The sequence below is a fragment of the Lithobates pipiens genome, unplaced genomic scaffold, assembly GCF_037356315.1.
Source record: "Lithobates pipiens isolate NorthernLeopardFrog02 unplaced genomic scaffold, aLitPip1_a1.2 Scaffold_35, whole genome shotgun sequence".
Taxonomy (NCBI): domain Eukaryota; kingdom Metazoa; phylum Chordata; class Amphibia; order Anura; family Ranidae; genus Lithobates; species Lithobates pipiens.
Window position 1 is genome coordinate 8,722,362 of NW_027507811.1, and position 21,364 is coordinate 8,743,725.

The following is a 21,364-nucleotide window of genomic DNA, read 5'->3' on the forward strand; positions in this document are numbered from 1 at the left end:
GGTACTCAGGTTTCCTCCCACCATCCAAAGACATGCAGGTAGGTTAATTGGCTTCTGTCCAAAATTGGCCCTAGTATATGAATGGGGACCTTGGATTGTGGGCTCCTTGTGGTTAGGGACCGATGTGAGTGTGCAATGTACAGGGATAGGGACAATTGTAGATGCTCACTCAGGTTGAACTAGATGGACTGGTGTCTATTCAACCTTACTAACTATGAACTATGAACTAAGGCACTCCAAACATCTCTACATTTTTGGCCTGTCAGGGAACAACATTCTGCACACAATGGAAAGAGGCTTTTTCAGGTCCTCCGTCTGCAGCACATTCTCCAGAGTCGACACTCCCATCTCCAGAGCCCCAGGACCGAACTGAGAGACAAGAGCGTGCCGCAACTGAAGGTAGCAATAGAAATACCAATTTGGAAGATCGTGTTTTACCTTAAGCTGATCAAACGTTAAAAGCTTCCTCTCTCGCACCACATGCTTCAGTTGTTTAATGCCTACTCTGGCCCATATCACCGGGTCCGGGATTTTCCCCCAAAATGTGGCAATCTAGGATTAAACCAGAGAGGAGTGTCAGGAGACCAACTCCCCTCCGGTTGTTTCATCAAGGCTTGCGCTTTTTCCCAGGCCCGTATCGTTGCCCCGCATTGGGGCCGTCAGAGCTGGTGAAGCCCTTTGACCTCTATACACCAAATAGGACAGGCTCTCATATGAGCCCAAAAGGGCCGGCTCCGGTACATTTGCCGAATCCCCGTCCTGCCGTGTTAGCCAGCGTCCGGCGACCACCATTTGCCCAGCTAGATAATATTTAGATAGATCCGGCAATGCCAAGCCACCTTGACCCCCATGGCTCCTGCAAAACCCTGAGACTTATTCTGGGGTGCACAGTGGCCCATAAAAAGGAGCCAAAGAGACTATTAGCCCTCCGAAAAAAACAAGCAGGGAATCCAAATAGGAGAATTACGTAAAAAGTAAAGAAATACTGGCAGGACCTTCATTTTGAGCAGGTTAACCCTACCAATTGGGGACAACGAAAGATGCTTCCAACTGTACCTTAACCCTGGCCAGAAAGGGGAAGAGATTCAGAGACATATAGTCGCCCACTCTTGGTAAAACTCTCACTCCCAGGTACTTAAATTCCTGCACCCAGGCAATGGGAACCCTAGTGGTCGCCAGCTCTCGTGCCTCCCCCGTCAATGGCCATCACGTTGGACTTCTCCCAATCGGCCCGGGCACCCAGGCAATGGGAACCCTAGTGGTCGCCAGCTCTCGCGCGTCCCCCGTCAATGGCCATCACGTTGGACTTCTCCCAATCGGCCCGGGCACCCAGGCAATGGGAACCCTAGTGGTCGCCAGCTCTCGCGCCTCCCCCGTCAATAGCCATCACATTGGATTTCTCCCAATTGGCCCAGGCACCCAGGCAATGGGAACCCTAGTGGTCGCCAGCTCTCGCGCCTCCCCCGTCAATAGCCATCACGTTGGACTTCTCCCAATTGGCCCGGGCACCCAGGCAATGGGAACCCTAGTGGTCGCCAGCTCTCGCGCCTCCCCCGTCAATAGCCATCACGTTGGACTTCTCCCAATTGGCCCGGGCACCCAGGCAATGGGAACCCTAGTGGTCGCCAGCTCTCGCGCCTCCCCCGTCAATAGCCATAACGTTGGACTTCTCCCAATTGGCCCGGGCACCCAGGCAATGGGAACCCTAGTGGTCGCCAGCTCTCGCGCCTCCCCCGTCAATAGCCATCACGTTGGACTTCTCCCAATTGGCCCGGGCACCCAGGCAATGGGAACCCTAGTGGTCGCCAGCTCTCGCGCCTCCCCCGTCAATAGCCATAACGTTGGACTTCTCCCAATTGGCCCGGGCACCCAGGCAATGGGAACCCTAGTGGTCGCCAGCTCTCGCGCCTCCCCCGTCAATAGCCATCACGTTGGACTTCTCCCAATTGGCCCGGGCACCCAGGCAATGGGAACCCTAGTGGTCGCCAGCTCTCGCGCCTCCCCCGTCAATAGCCATCACGTTGGACTTCTCCCAATTGGCCCGGGCACCCAGGCAATGGGAACCCTAGTGGTCGCCAGTTCTCGCGCCTCCCCCGTCAATAGCCATCACGTTGGACTTCTCCCAATTGGCCCGGGCACCCAGGCAATGGGAACCCTAGTGGTCGCCAGCTCTCGAGCCTCCCCCGTCAATAGCCATAACGTTGGACTTCTCCCAATTGGCCCGGGCACCCAGGCAATGGGAACCCTAGTGGTCGCCAGCTCTCGCGCCTCCCCGTCAATGGCCATCACGTTGGACTTCTCCCAATTGGCCCGGGCACCCAGGCAATGGGAACCCTAGTGGTCGCCAGCTCTCGCCCCTCCCCGTCAATAGCCATCACGTTGGACTTCTCCCAATTGGCCCGGGCACCCAGGCAATGGGAACCCTAGTGGTCGCCAGCTCTCGCGCCTCCCCCGTCAAAAGCCATCACGTTGGACTTCTCCCAATTGGCCCGGGCACCCAGGACATGGGAACCCTAGTGGTCGCCAGCTCTCGCGCCTCCCCCGTCAATAGCCATCACGTTGGACTTCTCCCAATTGGCCCGGGCACCCAGGCAATGGGAACCCTAGTGGTCGCCAGCTCTCGCGCCTCCCCCGTCAATAGCCATCACGTTGGACTTCTCCCAATTGGCCCGGGCACCCAGGCAATGGGAACCCTAGTGGTCGCCAGCTCTCGCGCCTCCCCCGTCAATAGCCATCACGTTGGACTTCTCCCAATTGGCCCGGGCACCCAGGCAATGGGAACCCTAGTGGTCGCCAGCTCTCGCGCCTCCCCCGTCAATAGCCATCACGTTGGACTTCTCCCAATTGGCCCGGGCACCCAGGCAATGGGAACCCTAGTGGTCGCCAGCTCTCGAGCCTCCCCCGTCAATAGCCATAACGTTGGACTTCTCCCAATTGGCCCGGGCACCCAGGCAATGGGAACCCTAGTGGTCGCCAGCTCTCACGCCTCCCCGTCAATGGCCATCACGTTGGACTTCTCCCAATTGGCCCGGGCACCCAGGCAATGGGAACCCTAGTGGTCGCCAGCTCTCGCCCCTCCCCGTCAATAGCCATCACGTTGGACTTCTCCCAATTGGCCCGGGCACCCAGGCAATGGGAACCCTAGTGGTCGCCAGCTCTCGCGCCTCCCCCGCCAATAGCCATCACGTTGGACTTCTCCCAATTGACCCGGAGCCCGGAAAACACAGCAAATTTGTCGAGCCCCCCCCCCCCCCCCGAACACCGCCTACAAAGACGGCCCTGCGTCCCTCAAGAAGAGGAGCATGTCATCCGCATAGAGCGCTGTGCACTCCCTAATACCCCCCCCCACCTCCAGTGCTCCTACCTCAGGTGATTGCCTCAGGGCTATAGCCAGTGGTTCTATTGCTAATGCAAATAAGAATGGGGATAGTGGACACCCCTGACGCGTACCCCTACTGACGCTAAATTTTGGGGTGAGACTGAAGTGGCTATTTTGATACCCGCCTGTGGAGAACTATAAAGCAAAGAAATCCAAGTCACATAGGTCTCGCCAAAGCCCATCCTCCGCAGAACTGTCAACATGTATTGCCAGTCTACTGAATCAAAATCCAGGGAAACTACCACTCTAGATCCTTTTTTCGGCGTGTTCAATCTGTAGGTGGGCAAACAATCTGCGTAAATTAGTGTCAGTAGATTTCTGCGGAATGAACCCTGTCTGATCTGTATCCACCAAAGCCGTGATAACCTGAGAGAGTCTGGTAGCCAGCACCTTCGTTTTAGAATTTTTTAAATCTTGGTTCAGCAATGCGATCGGTCTATACGAAGAACATGATGGGGGGGTCCTTGCCCGGCTTCGGCAGCTTGATCACCTGTGCCTCCAGCAAAGAGGCCTGGGAGAGAGACACCTGTGTTCCAAGCAGTAGTCATACAAGTTTTTAAGTCTAGGAACCAATTCTTCTAAATGCAGCCTATACCACTCGATGCAGAAGCCGTCAGGCCCTGGGGATTTACGGGGAGGGAAGGACCTAATAGCTTTTTCAATTTCCTCTGCCGTTATGTCAGCCTCCAAAAAGTCCCTATCCGTCTCAGACAGCCTCGGGATCTGCAATGATGCTAACAACCCGTCTAACTCCGCTATGTCGTAGGTCGGTATGGGTGCATACAGAGTTTTGTAGTATTCCACAAACGTGTCTAGTATGTCCGTCGGGGTTGTCAGTAGGTCTCCCTGAGCATTCTTGATACAAGGAATATTGGTCTGCACCCTTTGCTCAGCCACCAGCGTGGCTAACAATTTACCGTTCTTGTCCCCCTGCTCAAAGATGGATTCAGCCATTTTCGTCCTAGATGTGTGTGTTCGTTCAGAATAATGGAGTGCTAAAGCACGCCTCGCCTCCAACAGTTCACCATAGGTGACATCGGAACTGATTGTTCGCGTGTTCCATGGCGCACACCCTCTCCCTGTCCTGCAATTCTTGTTCTATCTGATTGTGGGACCTGCGGGCCTGTTTGATGGCTGAAATATAGTGCCCCCCGCATGCAGGCTTTAACCACTTGAGATCCGCGCTATAGCCAAATGACGGCTACAGCGCGGATCTCCTTTTCCGGGACGACGTCAACAGACGTAGTCCCGTGTACGAGCGGCCTGCGCGCGGCGCGCTCTGTGATCGGCGAGTCCATGAGACTCGCCCGATCACCGATCCGTGCAAGGGGTTGATCCCGACCCCTTATCACGTGATCAGCTGTCAGCCAATGACAGCTGATCATGTGATATAACGGAGCCGGTAATCGGCTATTATTCCTGCGAGGAGAAAAAAAAAAGCCGATCACCGGCGGCCGTGATCGGGACATCAGTCCCGATCACCGCCAGCCCTGCTAGCGCCCACCTGCCCCCTGCAGTGCCACACTTATTAAAAGTAAGTGCCCCCTGTCAGTGCCACCCAGCAGTGCCCATAGTGCCACCCAGCAGTGCCCACAGTGCCACCCAGCAGTGCCACCCACAGTGCCCACAGTCTGCCTCAAAGGTGCTGCACCCCAGTGCAACATATCCGTGCCCATCAGTGTCATCTACCAGTGCCCAGCAGTGCCACCTATCAGTGCCCATCAGTCCCATCTATCAGTGGTACCTATCAGTGCCCATCTGTGCCCATCTTTGCCCATCAGTGCTGCCTTATCTGTGCCCATCGGTGCCGCCTTATCTGTGCCTATTAGTGCCGCCTTAACTATGCCTATCAGTGCCCACCAGTGCAGCCCATCAGTGCCCACCAGTGCAGCCCATCAGTGCCCACCAGTGCAGCCCATCAGTGCCCACCAGTGCAGCCCATCAGTGCCGCCTAATCAGAGCACTTCAATGAAGGAGAAAAATGACCTGTTTGCAAAATTTTATAACAAACTATTAAACATGATTTTTTATTTTATTTTTTTGCATCTTTTTTTGTTTGTTTAGCAAAAAATAAAACTCCGAGCTGTAATTAAATACCACCGAAAGAAAGCTCTATTTGTGGGAAAAAAATGATAAAAATTTCATTTGGGTACAGTGTTGTATGACCGCGTAATTGTCATTCAAAGTGCATCAGCGCTGAAAGCTGAAAATTGGTCTGGGACTGAGGGGGGTTTAAGTGCCCAGTAAGCAAGTGGTTAAAAGCGTCCCAAACGATGGCGGCGTCGGCAGACCCCTCGTTATCTTCCCAATAATGTACAAAGTGTGGCGCTACTTGAGAGGACACCTCTTCTACCTCCAACCACCCCCCTCCCCGTAGGACCTAAGTTGGATCCAATGTGAATTGACAAGGGCGAATGGTCTGAAATACCACCCGCTAAATACTTTGCCCCCCCACTAATTGCAGCATAGATGCATTGGCAAATGCTAGATCTATTCTCGATGAGGATTTATGAGTTTGATAAATGTGAGTAACCTCTGGTGGCAGGTTTTTTTCCAACGCCAAAGCTCTGTCAGGGAAGCAGCCGCCGCCCCAGGCAGAGAGATCGGCCGACGCCACTCTAGATGCGTTGGACGAGTCCAAAGCAGGAGATAGGATAGCATTAAAGTCCCCGGCTATAAGGAGAGGGAGGTGCATGTAGGGCGTCAGCTTCCCCCAATAGGTCATACAGGATCTGAATCTGGAATGGGGGGGCGGAATATAAACGTTCACCAAGACCATTTTGCACGCACCAATATCGGCCACAATCACCAAAAACCTACCACCCGGGTCTGAGATCACATGGTGAATGGTGCAGGGTACCGCCTTACTAATTAAAATTGATACTCCCCTGGAGTAGGTAGCATGTAACGCTCTCTGTACCCAGGCTCTGCGTAAGGCCAGCACCCTGCTCCCATCCAGATGCGTCTCCTGCAGGAACACTACATGAGGACTGATTGTTTTTAGAAATCGAAACATTTAAAGCTCTACGGAATTTATCGTTAAGACCTCAGAAATTCCATGAAACTACATTAAACCTTGATCCCGCCATCACCCCCCACGTGACTCGTCAGACGGTAAATGAAATACAAACGACATCAGTGATACATACAGTTGAAGACTGAAATCAGATATGGCATTAACCACTTCAATACCGGGAGGGGCACTTAAACACCTTCCTGTCCGGACCAATTTTCAGCTTTCAGCGCTGTCGCACTTTGAGTGACAATTGCGCGGTCGTGCTACACTGTACCCAAATTACATTTTTAACATTTTTTCCCCACAAATAGATCTTTCTTTTGGTGGTATTTGATCACCTCTACGGTTTTTATTTTTTGCGCTACAAATAAAAAAATACCGAAAATTTTGAAAAAAAAAATGTTTTTTTTTGTTTCAGTTTCAAAACTTTGTAAATAAGTACGTTTTCTCCTTCACTGATGGGCACTGATGGGGCTACACTGATAAGGCGGCACTGATGGGCACCAATGATGTGGTACGAATGAAGTGGCACTGATGAGGTGGCATTGATGGACACTGATATGTGGCACTGATGGGCGGCACTGATGGGCAACACGGATGGGCAGCACTGATGGGCGACACGGATGGGCGGCACTGATGGGCGACACGGATGGGCACTGATAGCTGGCACGGATGGGCACGGATGGGCGGCACAGATGGGCACGGATAGGCGACACGGATGGGCACTGATAGGCGACACGGATGGGCACTGATAGGCGGCACAGGTGGGCACTGATAGGCGGCATTGGTGTTATACTGTACTAATGGATGCCAATCAGTGCCAAACAATAATGCATGCCAATCAGTGATGGCATCCATTATGGGCACTGATTGGCATCCATTGTGGCCCTAACTGGCATCCCTGGTGGTCTAGGGAGGATTACCGTTTGCTGGGCATCCCTGGTGGTCTGGTGGCATCCCTGGTGGTCCAGTGTGGGCATCCTCGGGGGGGGGGGGGGGGGGGCTGTGCTGATAATCGATCAGCACAACCCCCCTGTCAGAGGAGCAGCCGATCGGCTCTCCTCTACTCGTGTCTGACAGACGCGAGTGAGGAAAAGCCGATCACCGGCTCTTCCCATTTACACTGTGATCAGCCGTGATTGGACACGGCTGATCACGTGGTAGAGAGTCTCCGTCGGAGACTCTTTACCGAGATCGTAGTTGCCGGGTGTCAGACTGACACCCCGCAACAACGATCGCCGCGATGCGCGCCCCCGGGGGCGCGCAGCGGCTCATAATCCTGATCACGTCATATGACGTCCGATCAGGATTATGAAACCACTTTGCCACCGTCAATTGCCTATAGGGCGGGCGGCAAGTGGTTAAGCATATGAATAAACAATTTACCTTGGAGGGCTGCACCTATCAAACCCCTTACCCTTTGAAACCCCATAAACACCCTGCTGCCGTGTAACAACACAAAAAAACATGTACACGCAGCTTATCCCCAAACTGTGTCCAAAAACAGTCCCCGAAGGCATGGCCTTGATGGGTCAAAAAAAGGACCACTAGACAAAAAGTAAAAACCCGAGAACCAAAAAAAAAAAAAAAGGTTCAAGTGTAAACCAAGAGTCCAAAGTATCATGGACATAGTGTTCACGTGCCTGGAGCACCCACTCCGCTTACGACCAGTCTGTCCTTTGGTATGGATATCCGGAAAGCCTGTTCCTCTACGTATCCTCCACCATCTTATTTATCCAGTTGGGGGCAAGAACAAAAAGAAAAAATTATATAGGCAACCATGGCAGGCGGCCCCACCCGAGGCAGGGAGCCTACAGGAGAAGCGGACATCAACTGCCACCCCCCACCCCCCAGCCAGAGTATGTTAGGCTTCTTGAAGGATAACAAAAGTACATTCCAGCAGGAGACACACTTGTCAGGGAGTCAAACCACCCCAAAAACTGGGCAGCAACCAGAAAAGGCAACAAAAAAGAAAATAGGTAGTTGCAGTCAACCCGCCGTTTAGTAATCAGAGGTGTCTTAACAGGCCAGTTACAGCGATTGTAGCCATAGATCTGCTTCCGCAGGTGACTCAAAAAATGTCACTGATCCTCCGTGTTGCACCCGCAGTCGGCTGCGATAAAGCATGGAATATTTCAGCTCACGCTCACGAAGCCTCCTTCTGACGTCTGTAAATGTCTTGCGTCTTCTCTGAAGATCAGCGGAGAAATCAGGATAAAGGTGTACCACCGTGTTCTCAAAAGGTAAGTTCTGATGTTTACGAGCCTCACGCAGGATCCGATCTCGGGCCCCGAAAGTTGAGAAAGCGTACCAAGAATGGTCTAGGGGGGACCCCGACTGGTCGGGACCCTGTGAGCCCTCTCGACCACATACGTTGGGGGCACATCCGTCAAGTGAAGCAATGATTTAAAGAAATCTTTGGCAAATTCAGCCGGACGGTCCCCTTCCGCTCCCTCCGGCAGGCCCAAGACCCTGAAATTGTTTCTTCGCAAACGGTTTTCTGCGTCGTCGGACTTGGCCACCAGATTCTGAACCATACGCTGCAGCGCTTGAATGGCCTCATTGGTGAGTAGTGTCCTCTGTCGCCGAGATTCGCGTTTGAGTTTCCGAGAGCCTGCCCCTGAATTTATCAAAATCTGCTCTTATGAGGTTGCATTCCTCCGCCAGGTGGTCTATGCGCACCAACAAAGAAGTTCTGCTTTGCTCAATCGCTGCAAGAATAACAGTGGTATCATTTAGTTGGAGGCAACGTGGGTGCAACTGGGTTAGCCTCCTGCGGGGCCGCCTGCTCCATGTCCGCCATTAGAGCCTTGAATTGATTCAAAAAGTCACTAGGATTCTGCGCAGGCTGTAACGGTGCTTTCTTAGCCGCAGACTTGCCTTTGGAGGGCATGAGGTAAAGATGCAAGGCAAGCTGGCCTTACGTATACTTGTGTGCAGAGAGAAGGGTGCGCCCCTTTAAGGATGCTCAACTTCAGGGATACAGTCGAGAATGATTAGGATGGCTAAAGCCACAGTTCTGGTAGCCCCCAAGAACCTCTCACTTACAGAAACTGAACAATAGAGTATGCAGACAGTCTTGCTATGCACTAGGGAGTTGGAGTGTTGCCCTTTAAGGTATTCTGTTCATGTGCCCAGCAAAGAAAGCAGCAGGGAATGGCACCAGGGCTGCTACCCACTCTCCCACACCTCTCTCCACCACTCCTGTGCAGCTACCTATGCCCCCCAGTTCAGGACTCACCGCCCCAGCAAGGATGGTAAAGGGCCCCCACAGAGCCGACAGTCCTCCCAATGGCAGATGCACCGCTGCGCGGCCGTTTGCAGCGGATTATTTCAGTCACCGCATCTGTGTCTGGCAGGATGGCCCGAGGATTCGTCCCCTTCCCGCGTCCCCTCCGCTCTGCACTCCCGTGCAGCCGATTCCCGCACTCGGTACTCCACCGCGGCCGGTCCGGAGGCCGCTAGATGGCGGCTGGACACTGCTATCCGGCTAGGCCTCAAGCCACGGAGCCGCCGGACACACCGATATCCGCGCCAAAATGCTTCCCTGTAGTCCAGCGGGATGTCAGAGGCGCAGGGGAGATAATTTGGCCGTCCCCAAAGTCAGACAGGCGAAGGATGGCACAGGATTACGTTCAGGAGGGCAGGAGCTCCAGCACCACACGTCGTCCTAGATCTACATCCGGCCACTCCCCCACTCTTATCTCTATTAATAAAACACAGACCTGGCCGGAGAGGTGAGGAGGATTCTGGGAGGTCACATGACATCATCACTCTTGTCTAGGTCTCAGTAGTCCATGTTCTTATTGTAGAATGTAGATGATGTCAGATGATTGATATCCGTTTATCTTTCTCCTGATCTGTAGGATTATCTTTTAGTGAAGATGAGCAAGACCCAGAGCTCCACCACGGCGCCTCCTCCTCCTTCTCCCATACCTGAAAGGAACAAAGAGCAGAAGATCCTGGAACTGACCACCATGATGGTCCGTCTGCTGACAGGAGAGGTGAGGAGGATTCTGGGAATTGTGGGACATTATCCAGTAACAGACAAGGGATGTGTCTGGATGGTGACTGTATCATTGTGTGTGTCAGGTTCCTATAAGGTGTCAGGATGTCACTGTCTATTTCTCCATGGAGGAGTGGGAGTATTTAGAAGGACACAAGGATCTCTACAAGGACGTCATGATGGACAATCAGCCGCCCCTCACATCACCGGGTAAGAGGAGACTTTATTGTAAAGGAGAGAGCAGTACGGAGGCTCCACCTAGATCCCCCATCATCTGATAAACACATAGAAACAATGTATTCAGTCAGTGTGTGTGTTTCCTACAGATGGATCCAGTAATGGGAACCCACCAGAGAGATGTCCCCGTCCTCTGTATTCCCGGGATTCCACACAAGAAGATCATAACTATGCACACCATGATCAGGTAGGTGGTTAACAGTTATTGGCATTAATTTATGCACAATCTTGCTTGTTACAATGATTTTCTTGTTTTATATTTAGAGTGGAACCCTCAAGGCAGATAACATTGTTGTTAAAGAAGAGTGTAAAGAGGAGGATGAGTCATATGGTGTAATGGAGGAGTTTTCAGGACATAAGCATGTCCCAATGGAGCCACCAGAGAGATGTCCCCGTCCTCTGTATTCCCGGAATTCCACACAGGAAGGTCACACCATCCCCCACCATCATCAGGTAGATGAGGAACAATCACTGATAGTATCATTAGGATCTGTACATTATCTGCATTGTTACCATTGATGTCATTTTTATTATATATTCAGAGTGGAAACCTGAGAGATTCTAACTTTGATGTTAAAGAAGAAATAAAAGAGGAGGATGAGGAGAATGTTGTGGTGGATTTTCCAGGAGGGCACAAAGATCTGTATGAGGACACCATGGTGGAGTCATCCAGTAACATGAACCCACCAGAGAGATGTCCCCGTCCTCTGTATTCCACACAGGAAGGTCACACCATCCCCCACCATCATCAGGTAGGTGGAGTTGAGGGTCGGGAACATAAAGTGATTGGACACTCTGACATGTGGAGATGATGTTTGGACTCTACAAGATGATATTTTCTATGTGATCTCACATCATAAATACTTCTATGTTACAGATGTTATTTTCTGCCATTCTGTTGGTTTAGGGTGAAGATCTGATGAACATGAAAGTTGAGGGTGAAGTAGAAGAGACGTATGTGAGGGATGATCAGCAATATACGGAGGAGGCTGGAATGACGAGGACATTCATAGAGGAGGACACTCCTACAGAGATCAGCACAGGTGACCCATCATATATTCTTCTCTTATCTCTGCTCTGTTACTGCTCACTGATTGGTCCAGAGTAGGGCGGGAGCTGAGTGATATCAGCCAATAATAGGTTGATGATGGTCCCCTCCCTGTACTGATACCCTATTTGCGGTTCAGCTGGCAGTATTAGGTTGTGGGTCACTCCTAGTTACAGTAGCACAGATATGATAACACAGATTGAGCCTTTCTTAGGTTGATCCAGATGGGATCTTGATGGAAGTGAACTAACCCTCTCATATCTATTGATGATGTTTTTATATTTTTCCAGGACACGCCATGGAGAAACCCTCAAAGGATCGTCTCACTTTATCTCCAGGTTGTAGAATGGAAGATGAGGACATCACAGGAGATTGTGGAGGAGAAAAGACAATGATCTCCACTATGGATGGTGGACTTCACAGTGTGGATAGACCATGGACTCCTTCTGACTCTGAGCAACCTTGTACTGTGGGGGATGGTGCCGGAATTCAGGAGAAGAAGGAATTTTCCTGTCCTGAATGCGGGGAAAGTTTTATCTCTAAGTTAAGGCTTTTCTTACATGAGAAATCTCACAAGGAGGGGAAGGTTCTTTCCTGTTCCAAATGCGGGAAATGTTTTCTTCATAAATCAGACCTGGACAGACATTGCCTATCCCACCAGATGGAGAAGGCCAACTCCTGTCCTGAGTGCGGGAAATGTTTTTTACACAAGTCCGTCCTTTTAAAACATCAACGGTTGCACACAGGAGAGACGTTATATCCATGCCCCAAGTGTGGAAAATGCTTTACAGAGAATTCAGACCTTGTTGTACATCAGAGATCTCACACGGGGGATAAGCCGTATTCCTGCTCTGAGTGCGGGAAAAGCTTTTTGCGGAAGTCTTGTCTCACCAGGCACCATAGATTGCACACGGGGGAAAAGCTGTATTCCTGCTCCGAGTGCGGGAAGTATTTTCCGTGCAAATCGGACCTTGTCATGCATCAAAGATCCCACACCGGGGAGAAGCCGTTTTCCTGCCCGGAGTGCGGGAAACGTTTTTCAAAGAAGTCCCATATTTACGAACACCAGAGATCGCACACAGGTGAGAAGCCGTATACGTGCCTCGAGTGTGGAAAACGTTTCTCGCAGAAGTCCAGTCTTACTGTACATCAGATGTGGCACACACAAGGAAAGGCGTTTTCCTGCCCCGAGTGCGGGAAAAGTTATCTACAGCAATCAACGCTTCTCAAACATCAGAAAACTCACGGCGGCGAGAAGCCGTATGCCTGCCCTGAGTGCGGAATGTGTTATGCCCGGAAATCACACCTTGTCATACATCAAAGTTCTCACAGAGGGGAGCAATGACGAGCGAGTTGGCCCCGGGTTCCGTCCATGGGATGTTTCTGCGAGCCCAGGCTTAAATACGCAAATACCAAACCTAGCGCCCAAAATCCAGTTGAAATTTAAGGGAGACGTTTTTTGGCCTGTCAATGGGCAGCCCTTATCTGTGAATGTTAGCTTTTCCAACAAGAGGACGTAGCCCATCTTTTGAAACCGTTTTCTTCTATGGTTGGGGGTGTGGTGTGCGCTTGATAGCGATGGACCAATATAAGTGAAAGTAGTTCCGGTGGATATACAGTGGAGTGTATTTTTCTTCAAAGCCGCAGATATCGGCCAATGATAGGTTGATAATAGTCACCACCCTGATACCCGTCCTGGGGTTCAGCTGGCAGTATTAGGTTGGGTTTCACTCCTTGTTACAGTAGCGCAGATATGATAACACAGATTGAAGGCCTATCGTCACTTTCTCATTGCTAAAAAGGTCTTCAAATCTGAACTTTTTGACCCTCTTGTCTATCAGAGATCACATGACCCAGTGCCTAGGCTTGTGGTTGTGTGAAGAGCATGGACCTCCCAGCCCCCATTGGTTCCTGCTCTTCTGACAAGGCTGTGTAAATGTAGAAGTGATCTGGGAGGACCAAAGAACCTTTGATTGAAGAGGGGGGAAAAGTCCCGGCTGGTTGGGACCTCCACATAGAGCATCTCCTCACTCATATCTACCTGATCCAGATGGAATCTTGATGGACGTGAACTAACCCTCTCATATCTGTTGATGATGTTTTTATATTTTTCCAGGACACGCCAGGAAGAAACCCTCAAAGAATCGTCTCACTTTATCTCCAGGTTGTAGAATGGAAGATGAGGACATCACAGGAGATTGTGGAGGAGAAAAGACAATGATCTCCACTATGGATGGTGGACTTCACAGTGTGGATAGACCCTCTTACTCTGAGCAACCTGGTACTGTGAGGGATGGTGGACTTCACGGTATGGGTAGACCATGGAATCCCTCCGACTCTGAGCAACCTCGTACTGTGGGGGATGGTGCCGGGATTCAGGGGGAGGAGGAATTTTCGTGTCCTGAATGTGGGGAGACCTTTAGCTCTAAACTCAGGCTTTTTTTACATCGGAAATCTCACAAGGGGGAGAAGCTTCTTTGCTGTTCTGAGTGCGGGAAATGTTTTCTTCATCAATCGGAACTGGACCTACATTACACAACTCATCAGGTGGAGCGGGAAAATTCCTGTCCTAAGTGTGGAAAATGTTTTTCACACAAGTCCTTCCTTTCCAGACACGAGCGATTGCAAAAGTGCGAGAAGCCGTGAGCCTTCCCCCCGCGAGTGCGGGGAAATGTTTTTCAGAGAATGTAGACCTTATCAAAGATCTCACACGGGTTTTTTTTGGTTTAGATGGAGGTGGATCCATCAGAATCTGGAATCGTAACATAAATTAATCCAAAATTTAAGTTTTTGGTCCATTCCTTACTTTTTGGATGTACGCGACTCGGGTCAGTATCGTCCAATCAGCTCAATCCATTTCTCTTTGTGGGTTGGACTAGCAACGATGACTAATCTCCGGAAAATAACACGTTAAAACGAATGTAAGCCAATCTCCCTAAATACCTTCAAATTGATTCGGTACAACGGATATATGAAACAAATGCTGAAAATTTGAATCATCCTAACATAAGGAATAGGACAAAATTAAAACGATTTTTTGAATGAATACGAAACAAGTTTTTTCCATGGCGCACATCTCTACTGACATCCACCAGCTGGCCGGGGAGCTGTCCTTTGCGGTGGGAGTGCAGCAGTAGAGGATCGTCAGGGTGTTGTTCATGATCGGTGTTGAATCTACATTGGGGAACAGTGTTTATATTTTTTTAATAAATTTTTTTTTTGACAGTTTCTTTGTGTCTGTTATCTTATTAATTCACAAAAAAAGTAAAAATAGTTATATGAACACCTTTATCTTTTGGGAGAGGAGGTCTTCCGATATCAAGGGTCCTCTTTATCTTTAAAGATTCATCCAGATTCTTTTCAAGCCCCCCCCATCCACCAGGACAGGGAGGTAGGAATGAGGCCTTTGCCAAAGGGGAGTCATCTTGGTAAGATACCCTCCCAATGTTCATCCCCTGGGCCCCCCCCCCCCCCCCCCGCTCCTGACACATACCGGACCTGCAGTTCTTTGCCTTTGCCTGGTTTGAAGTTTTTCTAAAGAGGTATAACGCAAGTAAACGGCACACATGTAGTTTCCAACCTGGGTCAGCAGACACATTGGGGTATGAGGACAGCAAGTGGTTACCAGGGGTATCGGAGCAAGGGAGTGTTGTCAGCATTATCTCCCCTGGCGGTCTGCCTCCCATCAGGAGCAGATCGGCGTTCAGAAATCCCCAAGTGTACATGGTCATCTCTAAAATTTGAGGTCAAGTAGCCCCCGTAGTGACCTTAGCCTTGTCCCAGGGTATGATGGTTTGGACACAAATTAAGGTGCCCCATGTGCCAGGGAAATTACCCTATTCCAAGGGTCTAGTGTAGCCCAGAAGAAGAAGTAGGCCTCCCATATGACCCACACTGGGTGCCCAATGAGGAGGGGAACATGGCGAGAGTGTCGCCTGCCTGCCTGCCCTTACGAGTAGACTAAATCCCTCCACTGTTCAGCATCTGAAATAGTTGACAACCTTTTACAAGGCTGTAGTCACATGAGATGTTTCTTAGGGCTGCAGTTCTTTGAAACTTTGCCTGGTTTGAAGTTTTTTCTAAAGAGGTGGTAATGCAATTAACCAGCACACATGTAGTTTCCAACCTGGGTCAGCAGACACATTGGGGGTATGAGGACAGCAAGTGGTTACCAAGGGTAACAGAGTGAAGGAGTGTTGTCAGTGTTATCTTCCCTGGTGGCCTTTCTCCCATCGGGAGCAGATCAGCGTTCAGAAGTCCCCAAGTGTACACGGCGCACGGTCATTGGTTGGATGGGATAGTGTATGTAAAGATAATCCAATTAGGAGGGAGTTGCAGTAGTCGAGGTGAGAGATAACCAGGGAGTGAATAAGAAGCTTGGTGGTGTCATCCGTTAAAAAGGGGAGCATTCTAGAAACAATGCGGAGGCTAAAGCGGTATAATTGGATGTGGGCCTGAAAGGACAGTTCAGAGTCTAAGGTTACCCCTAGCACCTTGGCATGTGCGGACGGACTGATAGATGTGCCATTGATCTTGACAGAGAAGTCAGGGGAGGGGGCACGTGGGGGAGGAAATATTATGAGCTTGGTTTTAGATAGATTCAGCTTGAAGTGGTGTGCAGGGGTGGACTGACAACTCATGGGGCCCCCAGGCAATCGGAGATTATGGGGCCACACAGTATACACAAACACACACACAGTATACACAGACATGTTTCTATTGGCTGAGAAGGTACTGGAGAGGTGGGGCAGCTATAATCTCTGGATTTTTAGACCAAAAGGCTGTTGGTAAGCAACATTTCAGAGAGAGATGTAAAAAAAAAAACCCAAATTTTTACATACTGTCCCTGCTTTTACTGAGGCTGGCAACCCTGATGGGGCCCCCTAGTGGCATGGGGCCCTCGGGCAGTGCCCGAGTGGCCCAATGGTCAGTCCGCCCCTGGTGGTGTGACTTCCAGGCTGATATGTCTGTTAATAAATCAGTGATGGGGTGAGCTGAGGGGCAGATAGATAGATTTGGGTGTCAACGGCATATGAATGGTAATGGAAGCCATGGGAGGCTATCAGTTGACCCAGGGAGGACGTGTAGATCGAGAACAGTAGAAGTCCAAGGACAGAACCTTGGGGGGGGCCCCAAAGGTGAGAGGAGGAAGGGGAGTTGTAAGTGACACTGAAGGTGCGGTGAGATAGGCAAGATCCGAACCAACGGAGATCACAGCCATGGAGACCAAGCAAATTGAGTTTTTTGAGGAGGAGGGGGTGGTCAACTGTATCAAAGGCAGTAGAAGGTCCAAGGGTATGAGTACGGAATAATGACCGTTGGTTTTGGCTGTTAGTAAGTCTTTTGCGAGTTTTAGGAGGGAAGTTTCTGTGTTGCGAAATCCAGACTGAAGGGGATCAAGAAGGTTATTCTCAATGAGGTGGTCGCTCATTCGGTTGTAGAATAAACGTTCAAGGAGTTTGGAGGCTAAAGGGAGTAATGAGATGGGTCTTAGGTTGTTAAGATTGGTGGGGTCCAGCGGGGGCCTTTTTTTGGTATGGGAGTGACTAGCGCATGTTTTAGAGGGTTGGAGAAGATGCCAGTAGAGTGAAAGAGTGTAGGATAGAGCCAGATGGTAACCGGTGACAGATGGCGTTTAGAAAAAAGTTTAGTGACTTCCTCTATAGTAGCTGGGTTAAAAGAGGGAAGTATTGATTGTGCAGGAGGACAAGGAGTGTAAAGTGAGGGAGATAGCTGTAGAGTGGAGATCTTGAAACAAATTGTCTCAATCTTATATTTGAAGTGATTAGCAATCTCCTGGGCAGTGAGTAAGTTAGTGGGTGGAGGTAATGGAGGACGAAGTAGAGCAGTAAAGGTAGAAAAGAGTTGACGGGGACTGCACGAGAGTGTGTTAAAGCGGAGGTCCACCCTAAAGTGGACCTTCCTCTCATCGGAACCCTCCCCCCCTCCGGTGCCACAATCGGCACCTTTCAGGGGGGAGGGGGGTGCAGTTACCTGGATAATCCAGGTAACTGCACCCACTTCCGGGACAGCTCTCTGCGGAAAGGGGCGTAACTTACACCCCTTTCCGCAAGTGCCCGCCCCTTCCCGCAAGTGGCCCGCTGCCTGCTGGGAAACACACAGCTCGCAGAGGCAGCGGGGAGCATCCTTATTGCGCAGCGCAATTCGCGCATGCGCAGTAGGGAACCGGGAAATGAAGCCGAAAGGCTCCATTTCCTGATTCCCATACCCAAGATGGCGGCGGCAGGACCCGACAGACGACCTAGCGATCGGCTTCGGGTGCCGACATCGCGGGCGCGCTGGACAGGTAAGTGTAACTATTTTAAAAGTCAGCAGCTGCAGTATTTGTAGCTGCTGGCTTTTAAAAAAAAAAAAAAAAAACGCGGAGTCCCGGTGGACTCCCGCTTTAATGAGAGTGTGTTAACGTAGTTGTTAATGTGGAACTTGGAGGCCGGTTCATCTACACCTACCCTACAAGCTGAGTGAGCTCCCTGGGCCTGGCCTGACACCTGCGTGGGCCATTTCCTGGCTGGAGAGTTTGTGGGCTACCAGTATGTTGTAGTTGGCATATTTTCCTGCACACAGGCTGAGCACATATACAAAAGGGAGACAGACAGAAGGGTAGCTATTAAGTTGGGCTTCGCTCTCCAGAAAGGGGGCCACTAGCTTGCTTTGCCCTTTTTATAACCCACCACCAATGTGCAACTACTCCCGGGTAAGGTCCAGGCTGCAGCTTCTGGGAAGGCCCTGCCAAGGTTTCTCTCTTCTCTCAGGTTGAGGATCAATCTGAAGGTAGACACATTCACATAAATGCCCCCCTAAGGGGTCTTTACTGGACACAACTCATCACATAATTGATGTGATTCTTTTTGGCAGCTTATAATTGACAATGTGACCAGCAAAATATGAGCCCGCAACAGGCTGGTAGTTTTTCACTTGGTTGGTAAGTTCATTTTTTGGCCAAGTGGTAATCTTGCTCAGGAGTCTCTAGAACAGGGCTCAAAATTTCATGTCCTGAGCTACTAGCCAGGCCTTACTAGCCACCAGTTGCCCCGCCCTAAATTCTGCCCCTATTCACGCTCCCTCATAAAATATCTCATGACATGACACTTAAGCCGCATACACACAATCGGTATTCTCGTCGGAAAAAGCTCTGATGGTTTTCCAGACGGAATTCGGCTCAAGCTGTCTGACCTACACACGGTCACATCAAATTCCGATCGTTTATAACGCGATGACGTACAACACGTATGATGGGACTAGAAAAAGGAAGTTCAATAGCCAGTAGCCAATAGCTTCTGTCTCGTAGTTGAATCTGAGCATGCGTGATTTTTGGCGTGTCGGAATTGCATACACACGATCGGAATTACCGAGAGAAAGTTTTTCCGTTTTTTTTGGCTGGCGGAAATTCGGACAGCTAAATTCTGATGGAGAATACACACGGTCACATTTTCCGATGAAAATCTCTCATCTGTCTTTTTCTGGCCGGAATTCCGATCGTGTGTACCCGGCATTAGATGTTTTATGCAGAATTAAGTTATAAAAATAATTAACAACTTTATTAGTTCCCCTCAGCACAGCCTCACCTGTGCCCATCAATGCAGCCTCACCATGCTCAACATTGCAGCCTCACCGTGCCCAACATTGCAGGCTCACTGTGCCCAACATTGCAGCCTCACCATGCCCCCATTGTAGCTTCAGCATGCCCCCATTACAGCCTCACTGTGCCAACATTGCAACCTCACCGTGCCCCCAATGCAACCTCGCATTGTGCCCAACATTGCAGTCTCACCGTGCCCCCAATGCAGCCTCACTGTGCCCAACATTGCAGCCTCGCCATGCCCAAAAAATTGCAGCCTCACCGTGCCCAACATTGCAGCCTCATCGTGCCCAACGTTGCAGCCTCACCATGCCCCCGTTGCAGCTTCACTTTGCCCCATTGCAGCCTCACCATGCCCCAACTGCTGCCTCACTGTACCAACATTGCAACCTCACCGTGCCCCCAATGCAGCCTCGCACCGTGCCCAACATTGCAGTCTCACAGTGCCCTCAATGCAGCCTCACCGTGCCCAACATTGCAGCCTCACTGTGTCCCCATTGCAGCCTCGCCATGCCCAAAATTGCAGCCTCACCGTGCCCAACATTGCAGCCTCACCGTGTCAACATTGCAGCCTCACTGTGTCAACATTGCAGCCTCACCGTGCCAACATTGCAGCCTCACTGTACCCAACATTGCAGCCTCACTGTGCCAACATTGCAACCTCACCGTTCCCCCAATGCAGCCTCGCATCGTGCCCAACATTGCAGTCTCACCGTGCCCCCAATGCAGCCTCACCGTGCCCAACATTGCAGCCTCACCGTGCCCAACATTGCAGGCTCACTGTGCCCAACATTGCAGCCTCACCATGCCCCCATTGTAGCTTCAGCATGCCCCCATTACAGCCTCACTGTGCCAACATTGCAACCTCACCGTGCCCCCCAATGCAACCTCGCATTGTGCCCAACATTGCAGTCTCACCGTGCCCCCAATGCAGCCTCACTGTGCCCAACATTGCAGCCTCACCGTGCCCAACATTGCAGCCTCACCGTGCCCAACATTGCAGGCTCACTGTGCCCAACATTGCAGCCTCACCATGCCCCCATTGTAGCATCAGCATGCCCCCATTACAGCCTCACTGTGCCAACATTGCAACCTCACCGTGCCCCCCAATGCAACCTCGCATTGTGCCCAACATTGTAGTCTCACCGTGCCCCCAATGCAGCCTCACTGTGCCCAACATTGCAGCCTCGCCATGCCCAAAATTGCAGCCTCACCGTGCCCAACATTGCAGCCTCACCGTGCCCAACATTGCAGCCTCACTGTGTCAACATTGCAGCCTCACCGTGCCAACATTGCAGCCTCACTGTACCCAACATTGCAGCCTCACTGTGCCAACATTGCAACCTCACAGTTCCCCCAATGCAGCCTCGCATCGTGCCCAACATTGCAGTCTCACCGTGCCCCCAATGCAGCCTCACCGTGCCCAACATTGCAGCCTCACCGTGCCCAACATTGCAGGCTCACTGTGCCCAACATTGCAGCCTCACCATGCCCCCATTGTAGCTTCAGCATGCCCCCATTACAGCCTCACTGTGCCAACATTGCAACCTCACCGTGCCCCCCAATGCAACCTCGCATTGTGCCCAACATTGCAGTCTCACCGTGCCCCCAATGCAGCCTCACTGTGCCCAACATTGCAGCCTCGCCATGCCCAAAATTGCAGCCTCACCGTGCCCAACATTGCAGCCTCACCGTGCCCAACATTGCAGCCTCACCATGCCCCCATTGCAGCTTCACTTTGCCCCTTTGCAGCCTCACCATGCCCCAACTGCTGCCTCACTGTACCAACATTGCAACCTCACCGTGCCCCCAATGCAGCCTCGCACCGTGCCCAACATTGCAGTCTCACAGTGCCCTCAATGCAGCCTCACCGTGCCCAACATTGCAGCCTCACTGTGTCCCCATTGCAGCCTCGCCATGCCCAAAATTGCAGCCTCACCGTGCCCAACATTGCAGCCTCACCGTGTCAACATTGCAGCCTCACCGTGTCAACATTGCAGCCTCACTGTGTCAACATTGCAGCCTTACCGTGCCAACATTGCAGCCTCACGGTGCCCCCATTGCAGCCTCACGGTGCC

The 21,364-nt window shown here is 51.1% G+C and overlaps 2 protein-coding genes across 2 annotated transcripts in view; both read left to right on the plus strand.

The window, feature by feature from the left end:
* The window catches only part of LOC143956097 (uncharacterized), a 215,775-nt gene that overhangs the window by 40,783 nt on the left and 153,628 nt on the right, over nucleotides 1–21,364 (plus strand). The window contains exons 3-6 of the mRNA XM_077466231.1: nucleotides 10,262–10,399; nucleotides 10,488–10,611; nucleotides 10,728–10,825; nucleotides 10,903–11,091. Of these exons, the coding sequence (XP_077322357.1) occupies nucleotides 10,262–10,399; nucleotides 10,488–10,611; nucleotides 10,728–10,825; nucleotides 10,903–11,091 (549 nt within the window). The remainder of the gene's footprint in view (nucleotides 1–10,261; nucleotides 10,400–10,487; nucleotides 10,612–10,727; nucleotides 10,826–10,902; nucleotides 11,092–21,364) is intronic.
* LOC143955797 (uncharacterized) lies at nucleotides 11,462–14,914 on the plus strand. Its single transcript, XM_077465918.1, has 2 exons — nucleotides 11,462–12,768; nucleotides 13,803–14,914. Exons 1-2 carry the CDS (start codon nucleotides 11,985–11,987, stop codon nucleotides 14,330–14,332), a joined length of 1,314 nt encoding a protein of 437 aa, XP_077322044.1. The 5' UTR covers nucleotides 11,462–11,984; the 3' UTR covers nucleotides 14,333–14,914.

Coding starts and splice junctions, on each gene's coding strand:
- LOC143955797 (XM_077465918.1), top strand. CDS start 11,985: ATGGAGAAACCCTCAAAGGATCGTCTCACTTTATCTCCAGGTTGTAGA. Junction 12,769..13,802: donor ACACCAGAGATCGCACACAG/GTGAGAAGCCGT, acceptor ATATTTTTCCAG/GACACGCCAGGAAGAAACCC.